The sequence below is a fragment of the Cherax quadricarinatus genome, chromosome 14 (genome assembly GCF_038502225.1).
Source record: "Cherax quadricarinatus isolate ZL_2023a chromosome 14, ASM3850222v1, whole genome shotgun sequence".
In the NCBI taxonomy this organism is placed as follows: domain Eukaryota; kingdom Metazoa; phylum Arthropoda; class Malacostraca; order Decapoda; family Parastacidae; genus Cherax; species Cherax quadricarinatus.
The window spans coordinates 30,430,928-30,450,111 of record NC_091305.1 but is presented as its reverse complement, the minus strand read 5'-3'; the positions used below and the strand labels follow the sequence as shown (position 1 = coordinate 30,450,111).

The 19,184-nt window shown below is 44.1% G+C and overlaps 2 protein-coding genes across 5 annotated transcripts in view; both read right to left on the bottom strand.

The window, feature by feature from the left end:
• The window catches only part of LOC128696308 (synaptic vesicle glycoprotein 2C-like), a 494,702-nt gene that overhangs the window by 310,261 nt on the left and 165,257 nt on the right, over positions 1-19,184 (bottom strand). For all 4 annotated transcript variants that reach the window (XR_011392006.1, XM_070084944.1, XM_070084946.1 and 1 more), the window contains exon 2: positions 18,404-18,454. Coding sequence is in view for 3 of the 4 variants with exons in the window: in XM_070084944.1 (XP_069941045.1) it covers positions 18,404-18,454 (51 nt within the window). In the remaining variant the exon portion in view is untranslated. The remainder of the gene's footprint in view (positions 1-18,403; positions 18,455-19,184) is intronic.
• LOC138852687 (uncharacterized) overlaps positions 1-19,184 on the bottom strand; it is a 335,885-nt gene that overhangs the window by 310,261 nt on the left and 6,440 nt on the right. The gene's annotated exons all lie outside the window — the stretch shown is intronic.

Sequence of the window (19,184 nt, the reverse complement as noted above, 5' to 3'; positions counted from 1 at the left end):
CCACCTTTCACCACCCACCACCAGCCCAACAAACCACAACCAACCAACACTCCCTGCTTCCTCTCAACACAGTCACAGAAGACGAAATAGTACCAGAACATTATGAACAACCCTCGGACAACGACGAAGTTGTAGTCGAAGAAGTAACCGAAGAAGAAACCACAGGCAACAATTACCTAAGCCAAGCTTTTAATGGGTCTCTAACCTTCTACACCACCCCCCAACCTCCCAACCGAAATGAGTGCAGCTGATATGCTCCACTTAATGAAAGAAGGAGCTGTTAAGTACACCTGCACCAAACCTCACCAAATTCCTTTTGAAAATGCACTATCTTACCTGGTGACGAATCTGAACTGCCCCAACCTCAGAATGCAACTATTCCACATGTCCAAGAGAGACTTCAAAAGACTCATTAGTGGCTCCATCACCAGCGAAGTGTAGCCACACACACAACACAGTCGAGTGGTCAGTGGTCAGTCGTCAGTGGTTAGTGGTCAGTCGTCACGTAAGGTCACAGACCCTGAGCTGCTTTGGGGATTAGCGTGGACAGTTGCAAAGCATGGATTGCTTCTGCAGTGTTTTAAAAATTGAGGTTGGAGAGTTGAAGGAGGAGGTCTTGCTTCTCCAGGAGGAGATTAGGAGGCTGAAGGTCCACCTCAATGGGTCTGGGAGAGAGTGTGAGGTGGCTGGAGTTGTGGGGAATGAGGCTTCTAGCAGTGAGGTGCAGTCTGTCTCTCGCTGTGAGGAGGCTGTAGGTGGGGAGGTAGCAACGGCTACCAGCAGTGAGGTGCAGTCCAGCACCTGCTACAAGTGGCGAGTGGTTCCCAGTAATGGGAGAAGAATCAGAATAAGGAAAGTTAAGAGTGAAGATCTGAAGGTAGGAAATTGCTTCTCTGTTCTTCAGGATGAATGTACTTCAGTGGCCAGTGAAGGTAAGGGTACTACTGCCCCTGCTAACAGAGCTAAGTGCATTCTTGTGGTTGGTGACTCTCAGGTAAGATATAATGACCATGCTTTTTGTAACAGGAATAAGAAGATGAGAGATAGTGTGCTTCCCTGGAGCTGGTGTTGAGGACATAGTTAACAGGCTGGATAATATCATGTCAGGTAATGGGAACAAGCCCATTATCTGTCTCAGTGCTGGTGGAAATGATATTGGGAAGGGTAGGAGAGAAGAGCTGCTAGATAAGTACAGGTCAGCTATAGATTTCATTAAGTCTAAGGGAGGGGTCCCAATCATATGTAGCATCTTGCCTAGAGGGGGAGTAGGAAATGAATGGTTGTCTAGGGCAATTGGTGTAAATTGCTGGCTAGACAGATACTGCAAGGAACTTGCAATCCCATTCATTGACAACTGGAACAACTTTTATGGCAAACATGATATGTATGCAAGGGATGGGGTTCATCTCTCTGGGGCTGGGGTGGTAGCACTTGCAAACTCAATTGAGAAGGCCATTGGTGAAATGCCTATGATTTTAAACTGATAGAAGATAGAGGTATGGGTGTGTGTGGGAAACAAGCAGGTTGCAACACTAGGGTTGGAAACAGTAAATGTATAAAAGGCATTCAGCATGAAGTTATAAATAAAGACAACAGATCAGGTCAGCAAACAAAGGGGGACAGCAGAGGGCAGCAAGGGACTAGCTCCCTTAAGGTTTACTATACTAATAGCAGGAGTGTAAGAAATAAGATAGATGAGCTAAGATTAGTTGCAAGTGCAGGAAACATAGATATTATTGCTATAACAGAGACCTGGCTCAATCTAAAAGATAGAGAGATGCCCTCTGAATGTCACATACAAGGCTATAAATTATTCCACACTGACAGGGCCAACAAGAAGGGTGGTGGAGTAGCGATGTATGTCAGAGACAATTTAAATTGTTGTGTTAGACAAGATATAACATTAGAAGCATCGGCCACTGAATCTGTTTGGTTGCAGCTTCTCAAGGGCCGAGAAAAACTAATTTTGGGTGTGATTTACAGGGCCCCAAATCTTGATAGGGAGTGCAGTAAACTTCTATGGGACGAAATTCGTAAGGTATCCACATACGAAAATGTTGTGCTAATGGAAGATTTCAACTATAGACAGATTGACTGGAGCAATTTGACAGGAAATTTAGAGTCAGGTGACTTTCTTGATACGATCCAGGATTGTTTTTTAAAACAGTTTGTGACAGAGCCAACTAGGGAAAATAACCTCCTTGACTTGGTTCTTGCCAGTAGGGAAACACTAATTAATAATCTTGAGGTTAATGATGAGCTTGGGGAAAGTGATCACAAATCACTCAGTTTTAATATATCATGGAATCCCCCTAATAATGGCAATCAAGTCTCTGTCCCTGACTTTCCCTTGGCTGATTTCATAGGACAGAAAAATTACTTAGGTGGGCTGAACTGGAATGACCTGACTAAGGGTCAGGTAGGTGGTGATGGTTGCCGATATGATGCTTTCCAGGGAATAGTTCTAGCTGCTCAGTCAAATTATGTTCCAAATAGGGAAATCAGATCAAACAAAAATTATCCTAAATGGATGAACAATAGATTAAAATATCTGATTGGTCAAAAGAGAGGCATATACATGTATAGGCAAATCAAAAGAGGAGAGGGGCAATTAAGAAATTGATATATTCAGTTAAAGAGATAAATAAAAAAGGGAATTAGAAAAGCAAAAAGAGATTATGAGGTTAAAGTTGCAAGAGAATCGAAGACTAACCCAAAAGGATTCTTCCAGGTATACAGAAGTAAGATCAGGGACAAGATAGGCCCACTCAAAAGTTCCTCGAGTCAGCTCACTGACAGTGTAAGGAAATGTGTAGAATTTTTAACACATACTTCCTCTCAGTTTTTACACAAGAGGATACCAGCGATATTCCAGAAATGATAAATTATGTAGAATAGGACGATAATAAACTGTGCACGATTAGGGTCACAAGTGACATGGTCCTTAGGCAAATAGATAAATTAAAACCTAACAAATCCCCAGGCCCTGATGAACTGTATGCAAGGGTTCTAAAGGAATGTAAAGAGGAGCTTAGCAAACCTTTGGCTAATCTTTTCAACATATCACTACAAACTGGCATGGTGCCAGATAAGTGGAAAATGGCAAATGTGATACCTATTTTCAAAGCAGGTGACAGATCCTTAGCTTCGAACTATAGACCAATAAGCCTAACCTCCACAGTGGGAAAATTTATGGAATCAATAATTGCCGAGGCAGTTCGTAGCAACCTTGAAAAGCATAAATTAATCAACGAATCTCAGCATGGTTTTACAAAGGGGCGTTCCTGCCTTACGAATTTATTAACTTTTTTCACTAAGGTATTTGAGGAGGTAGATCATGGTAATGAATATGATATTGTGTATATGGACTTCAGTAAGGCTTTTGACAGGGTCCCACATCAGAGACTATTGAGGAAAATTAAGGCACATGGAATAGGAGGAGAAATTTTTTCCTGGATAGAGGCATGGTGACAAATAGGCAGCAGAGAGTTTGCATAAATGGGGAGAAATCAGATTGGGGAAGCGTCACGAGCGGTGTTCCACAGGGGTCAGTGTTGGGCCCCCTGCTGTTCACAATCTACATAAACGACATAGATGAGGGCATAAAGAGCGACATCAGCAAGTTTGCCGATGACACTAAAATAGGCCGTTGAATTCATTCTGACGAGGACATTAGAGCACTCCAGGAAGATTTGAATAGACTGATGCAGTGGTCGGAGAAGTGGCAGATGCAGTTTAATATAGACAAATGTAAAGTTCTAAATGTTGGACAGGACAATAACCATGCCACATGTAAACTAAATAATGTAGATCTTAATATTACGGATTGCGAAAAAGAAGATTTAGGAGTTCTGGTTAGCAGTAATCTGAAACCAAGACAACAGTGCATAAGTGTTCGCAATAAAGCTAATAGAATCCTTGGCTTCATATCAAGAAGCATAAATAATAGGAGTCCTCAGGTTGTTCTTCAACTCTATGCATCCTTGGTTAGGCCTCATTTAGATTATGCTGCACAGTTTTGGTCACCGTATTACAAAATGGAAATAAATGCCCTCGAAATTGTACAAAGGAGGATGACAAAGTTGATCCCATGTATCAGAAACCTTCCCTATGAGGATAGACTAAGGGCCCTGAATCTGCACTCTCTAGAAAGACGTAGAATTAGGGGGATATGATTGAGGTGTATAAATGGAAGACAGGAATAAATAAAGGGGATGTAAATAGTGTGCTGAAAATATCTAGCCTAGACAGAACTCGCAGCAATGGTTTTAAGTTGGAAAAATTCAGATTCAGGAAGGATATAGGAAAGTACTGGTTTGGTAACAGAGTTGTGGATGAGTGGAACAAACTCCCAAGTATAGTTATAGAGGCCAGAACGTTGTGTAGCTTTAAAAATAGGTTGGATAAATACATGAGTGGATGTGGGTGGGTGTGAGTTGGACCTGATAGCTTGTGCTACCAGGTCGGTTGCCGTGTTCCTCCCTTAAGTCAATGTGACCTGACCTGACTAGGTTGGGTGCATTGGCTTAAGCCGGTAGGAGACTTGGACCTGCCTCACATGGGCCAGTAGGCCTGCTGCAGTGTTCCTTCACTCTTATGTTCTTATGTTCTTAACACACTTCCGCAACACATAACGTGAGCCTCCCGACACATGACGTCCAAACCAGCTCTTCACCTCAGCCTGAAGCATATCAGCCAGCGAGCACTGTCTGCAGTCTGCTCTCTCCTCTATGTCCTCAACATGCCCTCTCTACACTGCCTCGCAGTGCCACGCAGCTGGGTTTAGCCCTGGCTCTCTCATCTACAACTCAAGACCTTCCTCTCACGACTATTCATCGTCTGTCCACACTTCCCCACTCACCCACCGGAGTCCCAACAGAAGAGCCTGCTATGTGTATTCTCAATGTCTGTCCCACGATTGACTTAGCTGCTGGGTTAAGCCCTGGCTCTATTTCTACAACCCCAGCACTATTCTTCGTCTGTCCCGTCTTCCCCGCTCGTCCCATTTGGGATCTTACCTGAACTTTCGTTCGTTCGTTCGCCTGTGCTTCAGAATCTCTACTACCACGGTGCTCTAAACACCACCTCCAAGGCTGAGGGATTGATTACCTCATCTTTTGTATATAGTTCTTCTGATTTCTTATTATGTCCAAGAAACTGTATTGATAAAGCCACTGGATGGCGAAACGTCTACAATAAAGATAACCAGATGTTGCACAAGTGTCTTAACTTTCATCTTGTTGGTATTGTATACCTGTCTTGCACAATATCAGTTCCAACATCAGTGCCAGCATCAGTGCCAACATCGGTGCCCGCATTAGTGCCAACACTACCAGTATCAGTGCCAACATCAGTGTCAATATCACTGCCAACATCAGTGTCAATATCACTGCCAACATCAGTGTCAACATCAGTGCCAACATCAGTTTCAACATCAGTGCTTGCATCAGTGCCAGCATCAGTGTCAATATCAGTGCCAATATAAGTGTCAACCTCAGTCCCAACAGTTTCAACATCAGTGCTAGTATCAGTGCCAGCATTAGTGTCAATATCAGTACCAGCATCAGTGTCAACATCAGTGCCAACATCAGTACCAATATCAGTGTTAGCATCAGAGTCAACATCAGTGTCAACATCAATGCCAGCATCAGTGTCAACATCAATGCCAGCCTCAGCGTCAACATCAGTGCCAACATCAGTACCAATATCAGTGTTAGCATAAGATTCAACATCAGTGTCAAGATCGATGTCAGCATCAGTGTCAATATCAGTGCTAACATCAGTGTCAACATCAGTGCCAACATCGGTGCCAAAATCAGTGCTAGTATCAGTTTCATCATCAGTGTCAACATCAGTGCTAGTGTCAGTGCCAGCATCAGTGTCAACATCAATGTCAACATCAGTTTCAAAATCAGTGCTAGCATCATTGTCAACATCAGTGCCAGCATCAGTGCGAACATTAGTGTCAACATCAGTGCCAACAGTTTCAACATCAGTGCCAGCATTAGTGTCAATATCAGTGCCAGCATTAGTGTCAACATCAGTGCCAGCATCAGTACCAATATCAGAGTCAACATCAGTGTCAACATCAATGCCAGCATCAGTGTCAACATCAATGCCAGCCTCAGTGCCAACATCAGTACCAACATCAGTACCAATATCAGTGTTAGCATCAGAGTCAACATCAGTGTCAACATCAATACCAGCATCAGTGTCAACATCAGTTTCAAAATCAGTGCTAGTATCATTGTCAACATCAATGCCAGCATCAGTGCAAACATCGGTGCCAACATCAGTGCCAACAGTACCAAAATCAGTGTCAACGTCAGTGTCAATATCAGTGCCAACATCAGTGTCAATATCAGTGCCAGCATCAGTATCAGTGTCAATATCAGTGCCAACACCAGTCTCAATATCAGTGCCAGCATCAGTGTCAATATCAGTGACAACATTAGTATCAACATCAGTGCCAACATCAGTGTCAACATCAGTGCCAGCATTAGTGCCAGCAGTGTCAACATCAGTGCCAGCATCAGTGCCAACATTAGTACCAATATCAGTGTTAGCATAAGAGTCAACATCAATGAAAACATCAATGCCAACATCAGTGTCAACATCAGTCAACATCAATGCCAACATCAGTGCCAATATTAGTGCCAACAGTGCCAACATCAGTGCCAACATCGGTGCCAATGTCAGTATCAACATCAGTGCTAGCATCAGTTCCAGCTTCAGTGTCAACATCAATGTCATCAGTTTCGTGTCAATATCAGTGCCAACATCAGTGTCAACATCAGTGCCATCAGTGTCAACATCAGTGCCAATATCCGTGTAAAGGTCAGTGTCAACATCAATGTCAACATCAGTTTCAAAATCAGTGCTAGCATTATTGCCAACATCAGTGCCAGCATCAGTGCCAACATCGGCGCCAGCATCAGTGCCAACATCAGTACCGGTTTACCAACATCAGTGTCAATATCAGTGCCAACATCAGTTTCAAGATCAGTGCTTGCATCAGTGTCAGCATTAGTGCCAATATCAGTGCCAAGTTCAGTGTCAATATCAGTGCCAACATTAGTGTCAACATCAGTGCCAACATCTGTTTCAACCTCAGTCATCATCAATGCCAGCATCAGTGTCAAGTTCGGTGTCAACATCAGTGTCAATATCAGTGCCAACATCAGTGTCATTATCGGTGCCAACATCAGTGCTAGCATCAGAGTCTACATCAGTGCCAGCATCAGTGTCAACATCAGTGTCAATATCAGTGCCAACATCAGTGCCAGCATCGGTGCCAACATCAGTGTCAATATAAGTGCCAACATCAGTGTCAACATCAGTGCTAGCATCAGTGCCAACATCAATGGCAAAATCAGTGCCAACATCAGTGTCAATATCAGTGCCAACATCAGTATCAACATCAGTGTCAACATCAGTGCTAGCATCAGTGCCAACATCAATGGCAAAATCAGTGTAAACATCAGTGCCAACATCAGTGCTAGTATGTGTCAACAGTGTCAAAATCAGTGCCAGCATCCGTGCTAGCGTAAGTGATAGCATCAGTGCCAACATCAGTTTCATCATCAGTATTAACATTAGCGCCAACATTAGTGTCAACAGCAGTGCTAGCATATGTGACAGCATGAACATCAGTGCTAGCATCAGTTTCAAAATCAGTGTCAACATCAATGCCAACAGTGTCAACATCAATGTCAACATCAATGTGAACTTTAGTCCCACCATAGTGCTAATATCAATGACAATATCAGTGCCAACATCATTATCAACATCAGTGTGAACATTAGTGTTAACATCAGTGCCAGCATCAGTTCTAACAGTGCCAACATCAGTTATAACATCAGTTTCAACACCAGTGTCAACATTAGTACCACAATTAGTTCTAGCATCAGTGCCAGCATCAGTGCCAGGATCAGTGTCAGCATCAGTGTCATCAGTGCCAACAGTGTTAACAGTGCCAACATCAGTGTCATCAGCGCCAACATCAGTACTAGTATCAATGTCATCAGTACGAACATCAGTGTTAAAATCAGTGCCAACATCAGTGTTAACATTACTGCCAACATCAGTGTCAACAGCAGTGCCAGCATCAGTGTCATCAGTGCCAGCATCAGCATCATCAGTGCCAACATCGATATCATCAGTGCAAACATCAATGTCATCAGTGCCAACATCAATGTCAACATGTGTCATCAGTGCCAACATCAGTATCAGTGCCAACATAAGCATCATCAGTGCCAACATCAGTGTCAACAGTGCCAACATCAGTGTCATCAGTGCCAACAGTGTCATCAGTGCCAACATCAGTGTCATCAGTGCCAACATCAATGTCAACATCAGTGTCATCAGTGCCAACATCAATGTAAGCATCAATGACATCAGTACCAACATCAATGTCAACATCAGTGTCATTAGTGCTAACATCAATATCATCAGTGCCAACATCAGTGTCATCATTGCCAACATCAGTGTCATCAGTGCCAACATCAGTGTCACCAGTGCCAGCATCAATGTCAACATCAGTGTCATCAGTACCAACATCAATGTCAACATCAGTGCCAACATCAGTGTCAACATCAGTGCCCACATCAGTGCCAACATTAGTGCCAACATCAGTGTCAACATCAGTGCCAATATCCGTGTAAAGATCAGTGTCAACATCAATGTCAACTTCAGTTTCAAAATCAGTGCTAGCATTATTGCCAACATCAGTGCCAACATCGGCGCCAGCATCAGTGCCAACATCAGTACCGGTTTACCAACATCAGTGTCAATATTAGTGCCAACATCAGCGTCATCAGTGTCAACATCAGTTTCAAGATCAGTGCTTGCATCAGTGTCAGCATTAGTGTCAATATCAGTGCCAAGTTCAGTGTCAATATCAGTGCCAACATTAGTGTCAACATCAGTGCCAACATCTGTTTCAACCTCAGTCATCATCAATGCCAGCATCAGTGCCAAGATCAGTGTCAGCATCAGTGTCATCAGTGCCAACATCAGTGTCATCAGTGCCAACATCAGTGTCATCAGTGCCAACATCAGTGTCATCAGTACTAGTATCAGTTTCATCAGTACGAACATCAGTGTCAAAATCAGTGCCAACATCAGTGTTAACATTACTGCCACATCAGTGTCAACAGCAGTGCCAGCATCAGTGTCATCAGTGCCAGCATCATCAGTGCCAACATCGATGTCATCAGTGCCAACATCGATGCCATCAGTGCAAACATCAATGTCATCAGTGCCAACATCAATGTCATCAGTGCCAACATCAATGTCATCAGTGTCAACATCAGTGTCATCAGTGCTAACATCAATGTAAACATCAGTGACATCAGTACCAACATCAATGTCATCAGTGCTAACATCAATATCATCATTGCCAACATCAGTGTCATCATTGCCAACATCAGTGTCATCAGTGCCAACATCAGTGTCATCAGTACCAACATCAATGTCAACATCAGTGTCATCAGTGCCAACAAAAGTGTCAACATCAGTGCCAACATCAGTGTCAACATCAGTGCCAATATCCGTGTAAAGATCAGTGTCAACATCAATGTCAACATCAGTTTCAAAATCAGTGCTAGCATTATTGCCAACATCAGTGCCAGCATCAGTGCCAACATCGGCGCCAGCATCAGTGCCAACATCAGTACCGGTTTACCAACATCAGTGTCAATATCAGTGCCAACATCAGCGTCATCAGTGCCAACATCAGTTTCAAGATCAGTGCTTGCATCAGTGTCAGCATTAGTGCCAATATCAGTGCCAAGTTCAGTGTCAATATCAGTGCCAACATTAGTGTCAACATCAGTGCCAACATCTGTTTCAACCTCAGTCATCATCAATGCCAGCATCAGTGTCAAGTTCGGTGTCAACATCAGTGTCAATATCAGTGCCAACATCAGTGTCATTATCGGTGCCAACATCAGTGCTAGCATCAGAGTCTACATCAGTGCCAGCATCAGTGTCAACATCAGTGTCAATATCAGTGCCAACATCAGTGCCAGCATCGGTGCCAACATCAGTGTCAATATAAGTGCCAACATCAGTGTCAATATCAGTGCCAACATCAGTATCAACATCAGTGTCAACATCAGTGCTAGCATCAGTGCCAACATCAATGGCAAAATCAGTGTAAACATCAGTGCCAACATCAGTGCTAGTATCAGTGTCAACAGTGTCAAAATCAGTGCCAGCATCCATGCTAGCGTAAGTGATAGCATCAGTGCCAACATCAATGCCAACATCAGTTTCATCATCAGTATTAACATTAGCGCCAACATTAGTGTCAACAGCAGTGCTAGCATATGTGACAGCATGAACATCAGTGCTAGCATCAGTTTCAAAATCAGTGTCAACATCAATGCCAACAGTGTCAACATCAATGTCAACATCAATGACAATATCAGTGCCAACATCAGTGTCAACATCAGTGCGAACATTAGTGTTAACATCAGTGCCAACATCAGTTATAACATCAGTTTCTACATCAGTGTCAACATTAGTACCACAATTAGTTCTAGCATCAGTGCCAAGATCAGTGTCAGCATCAGTGTCATCAGTGCTAACATCAGTGTCATCAGTGCCAACATCAGTGTCATCAGTGCCAACATCAGTGTCATCAGTGCCAACATCAGTGTCATCAGTGCCAACATCAGTGTCATCAGTACTAGTATCAGTTTCATCAGTACGAACATCAGTGTCAAAATCAGTGCCAACATCAGTGTTAACATTACTGCCACATCAGTGTCAACAGCAGTGCCAGCATCAGTGTCATCAGTGCCAGCATCAGCATCATCAGTGCCAACATCGATGTCATCAGTGCCAACATCGATGCCATCAGTGCAAACATCAATGTCATCAGTGCCAACATCAATGTCATCAGTGCCAACATCAATGTCATCAGTGTCAACATCAATGTCAACATCAGTGTCATCAGTGCCAACATCAATGTAAACATCAGTGACATCAGTACCAACATCAATGTCATCAGTGCTAACATCAATATCATCATTGCCAACATCAGTGTCATCATTGCCAACATCAGTGTCATCAGTGCCAACATCAGTGTCATCAGTGTCATCAGTACCAACATTAATGTCAACATCAGTGTCATCAGTGCCAACAAAAGTGTCAACATCAGTGCCAACATCAGTGTCAACATCAGTGCCAATATCCGTGTAAAGATCAGTGTCAACATCAATGTCAACATCAGTTTCAAAATCAGTGCTAGCATTATTGCCAACATCAGTGCCAGCATCAGTGCCAACATCGGCGCCAGCATCAGTGCCAACATCAGTACCGGTTTACCAACATCAGTGCCAACATCAGCATCATCAGTGCCAACATCAGTTTCAAGATCAGTGCTTGCATCAGTGTCAGCATTAGTGCCAATATCAGTGCCAAGTTCAGTGTCAATATCAGTGCCAACATTAGTGTCAACATCAGTGCCAACATCTGTTTCAACCTCAGTCATCATCAATGCCAGCATCAGTGTCAAGTTCAGTGTCAACATCAGTGTCAATATCAGTGCCAACATCAGTGTCATTATATATCGGTGAAAACATCAGTGCTAGCAAGAGTCTACATCAGTGCCAGCATCAGTGTCAACATGTGTCAATATCAGTGCCAACATCAGTGCCAGCATCGGTGCCAACATCAGTGTCAATGTAAGTGCCAACATCAGTGTCAATATCAGTGCCAACATCAGTATCAACATCAGTGTCAACATCAGTGCTAGCATCAGTGTGATGCAGTCCAGCTGGGCTTGTGAGGTCTCTGGGGAGACCTAATTTAACCAATTATATGATCACACCTTGCCTTGGCAAACGTCTGTAGCCACGCCCACGTCTGAGGTCTTTTGTTCTTGACGGCGTCAGACCTAGGCGTCAGGTCGTACACATGGTTGTGGAGGGTGCTTGGACCACCATAAAAGCCCAAGGAAGAGCATGACCAGGAGATTCGAGCGGAGCTGCTGCTGGGGTGCAGAGCTCCTGAGCAGAGATTCGGGCCGAGCTCTGGCCTGGGAGCAGAGCTGAGCTGGAGAGTCTCGGGAGGAGAGACTGTTGGAGACATTGGGCAGAGTACTAGCTTGGAGCAGTACTTGTGCTGTGTAGGTCTTGGGACCTGTGGCTTAGTTCCTGTAGTGAACTGCCCTCTGAACTATATTGTAAGTTATATTCATTTTGGTCAAGTTGATTGTATTTCCCTGTCTCACTGCTTATGTGTACCACCCCATTTATCTAAACCCCAATGATGTACTCCTGTTCCCAAATATATTATTGTACAAGGACTTAATAATAAACTGTGTTTGAGTAGAATAGTAATATTCACTGTCCCCGTTATTTATTCTTATTTCCATTTATTTATATTTAGTTAAAGTAGTGAGAGGGTGAGTAGGGTGGAGTGGAGTGTGGCGGGTAGAGTAATGAGAGGTGAAGGTGTAGTCACCAGTGACCTCACATTACCTACCTACCTACCGCTCACCTCTCCTGTCACATTACCGACCTCCGCATACCTCACTCCTACCACCTCGCCTGTCCCCTACCTACTGACTCCCCCCACTTACCCCCATATTCCCCTAATCATTACCCCCCTACATGTCATGGTGTCTAAGCGGTGGTGGTTCTTATTATTTTTATAGTAGGAACCAGTCCCATGTGCCTTATTTTTGACTGCTCGGTTATACTTATGCTACCATTTGCTACCATTTGATTTTGTGTGTTATTATAATGATATTATAATCCTAGTGACCTTAACTGACCTTTTTTCAGACGGTGGGTCTGAGTAATTGTTTGGGTGTAATATTATATTTGGTGGAGTTGGTTGTTGGTTTGAGATAAATGGTGGAGAATATCAGTATCTGGGTGAGACTTTTGGGGGAAGCAATTACTGGCCAAAATTGAATATTTACAGAGGAATGAGAAGTCACCCAGCCCGCCTTGGAAGACTCACCCACAACTGTCACCCATTGAAGAGTTGCCTATGATTGCTGTCCACCTGATGTGCCCAGTCGCCCAGCTGATATGCCCAGTCGCCCAGCTGATGTGCCCCAGTAGATGTATTGCTGCCCTGGTCTGTCATCCAGTGTAGTGGGTGTCTGTCTGCGTCACCCAGCCTCTGTGACCATTACCTGCAGACCGCCAGTTACCCGCAGTTGCCAGGGATGGGTGACCGCACCTGCTGTTGATGACCTGAAGTGACCTTACCTCACCTCGAGCAACTGACCATAGCCTGCTACTGCTGATGTCGGCTGCTGTGATGCTGCTGAGATGCTGTAGCCGTGCTGCTATGCTGTGGCCGTGCTGAGATGCTGTAGCCGTGCTGCAATGCTGTGGCCGTGCTGTGTGCTGCTGTGATGTTGAGATGCTGCGGCCGTGCTGTGATGTTGAGACGCTGCGGCCGTGCTGTGATGCTGGGACTGTGCTGCGATGCTGTAGCTGTGCTGCGATGCTGTGGCCGTGCTGTGTGCTGCTGTGATACGGCCGTGCTGTGATGATGGATATGCTGTGGCCGTGCTGTGATGCTGCGATGCTGCCTAGCTCAGGAGATGGCGGTGATGCTGCAGTGGTGTGTGAGGGATTCTGGCTGGTGTGCCAGGACAGGAGAAGCTACTATGAAGGAGCTGCCATCCTCGGAGATGTGGAAGGACGTGAGCCGCGGAGATGGATTCCAGCTGCTGGGACCAGCCCGCTATCAAGGGCGGTATGGAGGTGTATCCTGCCTTGCTGGTCGACCTGTACGATCAGTATGCGGGGATGCACTGCCAGCCATGAGAGACAATTAAGAGTGTGAGATGTCCCCAGCCTCCTTTGACTTGCCAGAAGTGTTAGTGTTACCTGTGTGAAATAAGGTGACCTTGGAAACGGTCCAGTGATTATGGCCGCCTTGTTTTATGAGGCCAGTGAATCCTAGTAGTGGCATAGGATAATGGAGGGTCTTAGCTGCGATGCCTGCCCTGTCTCGATTTTCAGATGTTGTAGTGTGCATGTGAAGTGTGCCAAAAATGCGACCTTGGTGGTCGTGAAGTGGTCCAGTTGCAGTTACTTGAAAGAATGCAACCCGTTGGAGCAGTTTTCCATGCCATAGAAGCCTAGAGAGGTTTGGCCCAATGGTTAATGTGCGAGGGTGACTAGCATTGGCTAGTGCATTTCTAGTAGAAGTAGGGAAGGCACTGGAGCCCGATATTTAGGTTTAAGGAGAAATGATGGGTAAGGAGGCTTTGCACCAGAGAGCAACTATTATGCTGGTCAACTGCCAGGTGTACTGATTACGCTGCCTTGTGGTAGTTGAGAAGGTTGAGGGAAATATATGTAGTTGAATAATTTTGTATTATGTATAATTTTGTCTTTGTATTGTAATAGAATTAAGGGGTTAGGATTAAAATAGTCTAATAACTAGGACAAATTGTCCTAGTTCTCAGATATTTTAAATTGGGGGAGAAAGGGGGATGTGATGCAGTCCAGCTGGGCTTGTGAGGTCTCTGGGGAGACCTAATTTAACCAATTATATGGTCACACCTTGCCTTGGCAAATGTCTGTAGCCACGCCCACGTCTGAGGTCTTTTGTTCTTGACAGCGTCAGACCTAGGCGTCAGGTCGTACACATGGTTGTGGAGGGTGCTTGGACCACCATAAAAGCCCAAGGAAGAGCATGATCAGGAGATTCAAGCGGAGCTGCTGCTGGGGTGCAGAGCTCCTGAGCAGAGATTCGGGCCGAGCTCTGGCCTGGGAGCAGAGCTGAGCTGGAGAGTCTCGGGAGGAGAGACTGTTGGAGACATTGGGCAGAGTACTGGCTTGGAGCAGTACTCGTGCTGTGTAGGTCTTGGGACCTGTGGCTTAGTTCCTGTAGTGAACTGCCCTCTGAACTATATTGTAAGTTATATTCATTTTGGTCAAGTTGATTGTATTTCCCTGTCTCACTGCTTATGTGTACCACCCCATTTATCTAAACCCCAATGATGTACTCCTGTTCCCAAATATATTATTGTACAAGGACTTAATAATAAACTGTGTTTGAGTAGAACAGTAATATTCACTGTCCCCGTTATTTAATCTTATTTCCATTTATTTATATTTAGTTAAAGTAGTGAGAGGGTGAGTAGTGTGGAGTGGAGTGTAGAGTAATGAGAGGTGAAGATGTAGTCACCAGTGACCTCACATTACCTACCTACCTCCGCCAATCATCTCACTCCTACCACCTCGCCTGTCCCCTACCTACTAATTCCCTCCTCTTACCCCCATATTCCCTTAATCATTACCCCACTACATGACATCAGTGCCAACATCAATGGCAACATCAGTGTAAACATCAGTGTCAACATCAGTGCTAGTATCAGTGTCAACAGTGTCAAAATCAGTGCCAGCGTCCGTGCTAGCGTAAGTGATAGCATCAGTGCCAACATCAATGCCAACTTCAGTTTCATCATCAGTATTAACATTAGCGCCAACATTAGTGTCAACAGCAGTGCTAGCATATGTGACATCATGAACATCAGTGCTAGCCTCAGTTTCAAAATCAGTGTCAACATCAATGCCAACAGTGTCAACATCAATGTCAACATCAATGACAATATCAGTGCCAACATCAGTTATAACATCAGTTTCTACATCAGTGTCAACATTAGTACCACAATTAGTTTTAGCATCAGTGCCAAGATCAGTGTCAGCATCAGTGTCATCAGTGCCAACATCAGTGTTAACAGTGCCAACATCAGTGTCATCAGTGCCAACATCAGTGTCATCAGTACTAGTATCAGTTTCATCAGTATGAACATCAGTGTCAAAATCAGTGCCAACATCAGTGTTAACATTACTGCCAACATCAGTGTCAACAGTGCCAACATCAGTGTCATCAGTGCCAACAGTGTCATCAGTGCCAACATCAATGTAAACATCAGTGTCATCAGTACCAACATCAATGTCAACATCAGTGTCATCAGTGCTAACATCAATATCATCAGTGCCAACATCAGTGTCATCATTGCCAACATCAGTGTCATCTGTGCCAACATCAGTGTCACAAGTGCCAGCATCAATGTCAACATCAGTGTCATCAGTACCAACATCAATGTCAACATCAGTCTCATCAGTGCCAACATCAGTGCCAATATCAGTGTCATCAATGCCAACATCAGTGTCATCAGTGCCAGCACCAAGAGTCATCAAAATATCCCAGCCAGTATTAAACTTACATTCATTTTTCTTATTTTAATTCGTATATTTTTGCAAAAAACATAAAAAAAGTTACCCTCTCAGTCTTTTAAATTAAAAACCTATTAAAAATACTTTACTATTAAGAGAAAATTTAAAACACTGAAAACGTTTGTAAATTATATTAAGTTATTAAACACTAAAAACACACCAAACACACAGCTTTACTTCTGTACCTAAAAATAAATAAGTAAAGAGGCAATTATTATTATTATTACTACTGTATAAGTGGGTAAATAATGGTGTACGTATTAAGTATGAGGAGGAGAGTGTATTCTGAGGTCATTAGACCCCACAAGAGCTGTATTAAGAATGTGCAAGTGGTGTGTTCTGGGGTTATCAGACCCCACAAGAGCTGTATTAAAAATGTCCATTGGTGTGTTCTGGGGTTATCAGACCCCACAGCAGCTGTATTAAGTATGAGCAAGTGGTGTGTTCTGGGGTTATCAGACCCCACAACAGCTGTATTAAGAATGTGCAAGTGGTGTGTTCTGGGGTTATCAGACCCCCACAGCAGCTGTATTAAGAATGAGCAAGTGGTGTGTTCTGGGGTTATCAGACCCCACAACAGCTGTATTAAGAATGTGCAAGTGGTGTGTTCTGGGGATATCAGACCCCACAGCAGCTGTATTAAGAATGAGCAAGTGGTGTGTTCTGGGGTTATCAGACCCCACAACAGCTGTATTAAGAATGTGCAAGTGGTGTGTTCTGGGGTTATCAGACCCCACAGCAGCTGTATTAAGTATGAGCAAGTGGTGTGTTCTGGGGTTATCAGACCCCACAACAGCTGTATTAAGAATGTGCAAGTGGTGTGTTCTGGGGTTATCAGACCCCCACAGCAGCTGTATTAAGAATGAGCAAGTGGTGTGTTCTGGGGTGATCAGACCCCACAACAGCTGTATTAAGAATGTGCAAGTGGTGTGTTCTGGGGTTATCAGACCCCACAGCAGCTGTATTAAGAATGAGCAAGTGGTGTGTTCTGGGGTTATCAGACCCCACAACAGTTGTATTAAGAATGTGCAAGTGGTGTGTTCTGGGGTTATCAGACCCCACAACAGCTGTATTAAGAATGAGCAAGTGGTGTGTTCTGGGGTTATCAGACCCCACAACAGCTGTATTAAGAATGTGCAAGTGGTGTGTTCTGGGGTTATCAGACCCCACAACAGCTGTATTAAGAATGAGCAAGTGGTGTGTTCTGGGATTATCAGACCCCACAACAGCTATATTAAGTATGAGCAAGTGGTGAGTGTGTTCTGGGGTTATCAGAACCCACAACAACTGTATTAAGTATGAGCAAGTGGTGAGTGCATTCTGGGGTTATCAGACCCCAAAACAGCTGTATTGAGTATGAGCAAGTGATGAGTGTGTTCTGGGGTTATCAGACCCCACAAAAGCTGTATTAAGTATGAGCAAGTGGTGAGTGTGTTCTGGGGTTATCAGACCCCACAACAGCTGTATTAAGTATGAGCAAGTGGTGAGTGTGTTCTGGGGTTATCAGACTCCACAACAGCTGTATTAAGCATGAGCAAGTGATGAGTGTTCTGGGGTTATCAGACCCCAAAACAGCTGTATTAAGTATGAGCAAGTGGTGAGTGTGTTCTGGGGTTATCAGACCCCACAACAGCTGTATTATGCATGAGCAAGTGGTGAGTGTGTTCTGGAGTTATCAGACCCCACAACAGCTGTATTAAGTATGAGCAAGTGATGAGTGTGTTCTGGGGTTATCAGACTCCACAACAGCTGTATTAAGTATGAGCAAATGGTGAGTGTGTTCTGGGGTTATCAGACCCCACAACAGCTGTATTAATTATGAGCAAGTGGTGAGTGTGTTCTGGGGTTATCAGACTCCACAACAGCTGTATTAAATATGAGCAAGTGGTGAGTGTGTTCTGGGGTTATCAGACTCCACAACAGCTCTATTAAGTATGAGCAAGTGATGAGTGTGTTCTGGGGTTATCAGACTCCACAACAGCTGTATTAAGTATGAGCAAGTGGTGAGTGTGTTCTGGGGTTATCAGACCCCACAACAGCTGTATTAAGTATGAGCAAGTGGTGAGTGTGTTCTGGGGTTATCATACCCCACATAATAGATCCACATTTTCTTGACTTCTTATTTGTAAACAGTAAGTATTTGTAACATGTTTATTTACAAGTGAGGAAGAGCTTACCGGTGGCACTGATGGCCGTCTCATAGTCATCACCTTCATCATCCACATCACCTGCAAAGAAAAAAAATATTGCATTTAAACCTCCATGTGCAGGGACACTCTACGACTACGTTACACACACAGGACACTCTACGACTACGTTACACACACAGGACACTCTGCGACTATGTTACACACACAGGACACTCTACGACTACGTTACACACACAGGACACTCTACGACTATGTTACACAGGACACTCTACGACTATGTTACACACACAGGACACTCTATGACTACGTTACACACACAGGACGTTTCACAACTACGTTACACACACAGGACACTCTACGACTATGTTACACAAACAGGACACTCTACGACTATGTTACACACACAGGACACTCTACGACTATGTTACACACACAGGACACTCTACGACTATGTTACACACACAGGACACTCTATGACTACGATACACACACAGGACGCTTTACGACTACGTTACACACACAGGACACTCTACGACTACGTTACACACACAGGACACTCTACGACTATGTTACACACACAGGACACTCTACGACTATGTTACACACGCAGGACACTCTATGACTATGTTACACACACAGGACGCTCTACGACTACGTTACACACACAGGACACTCTACGGCTATGTTACACACACAGGACACTCTACGACTACGTTACACACACAGGACACTTTACGACTACGTTACACACAGGACACTCTACGACTATGTTACACATACAGGACACTCTACGACTACATTACACACA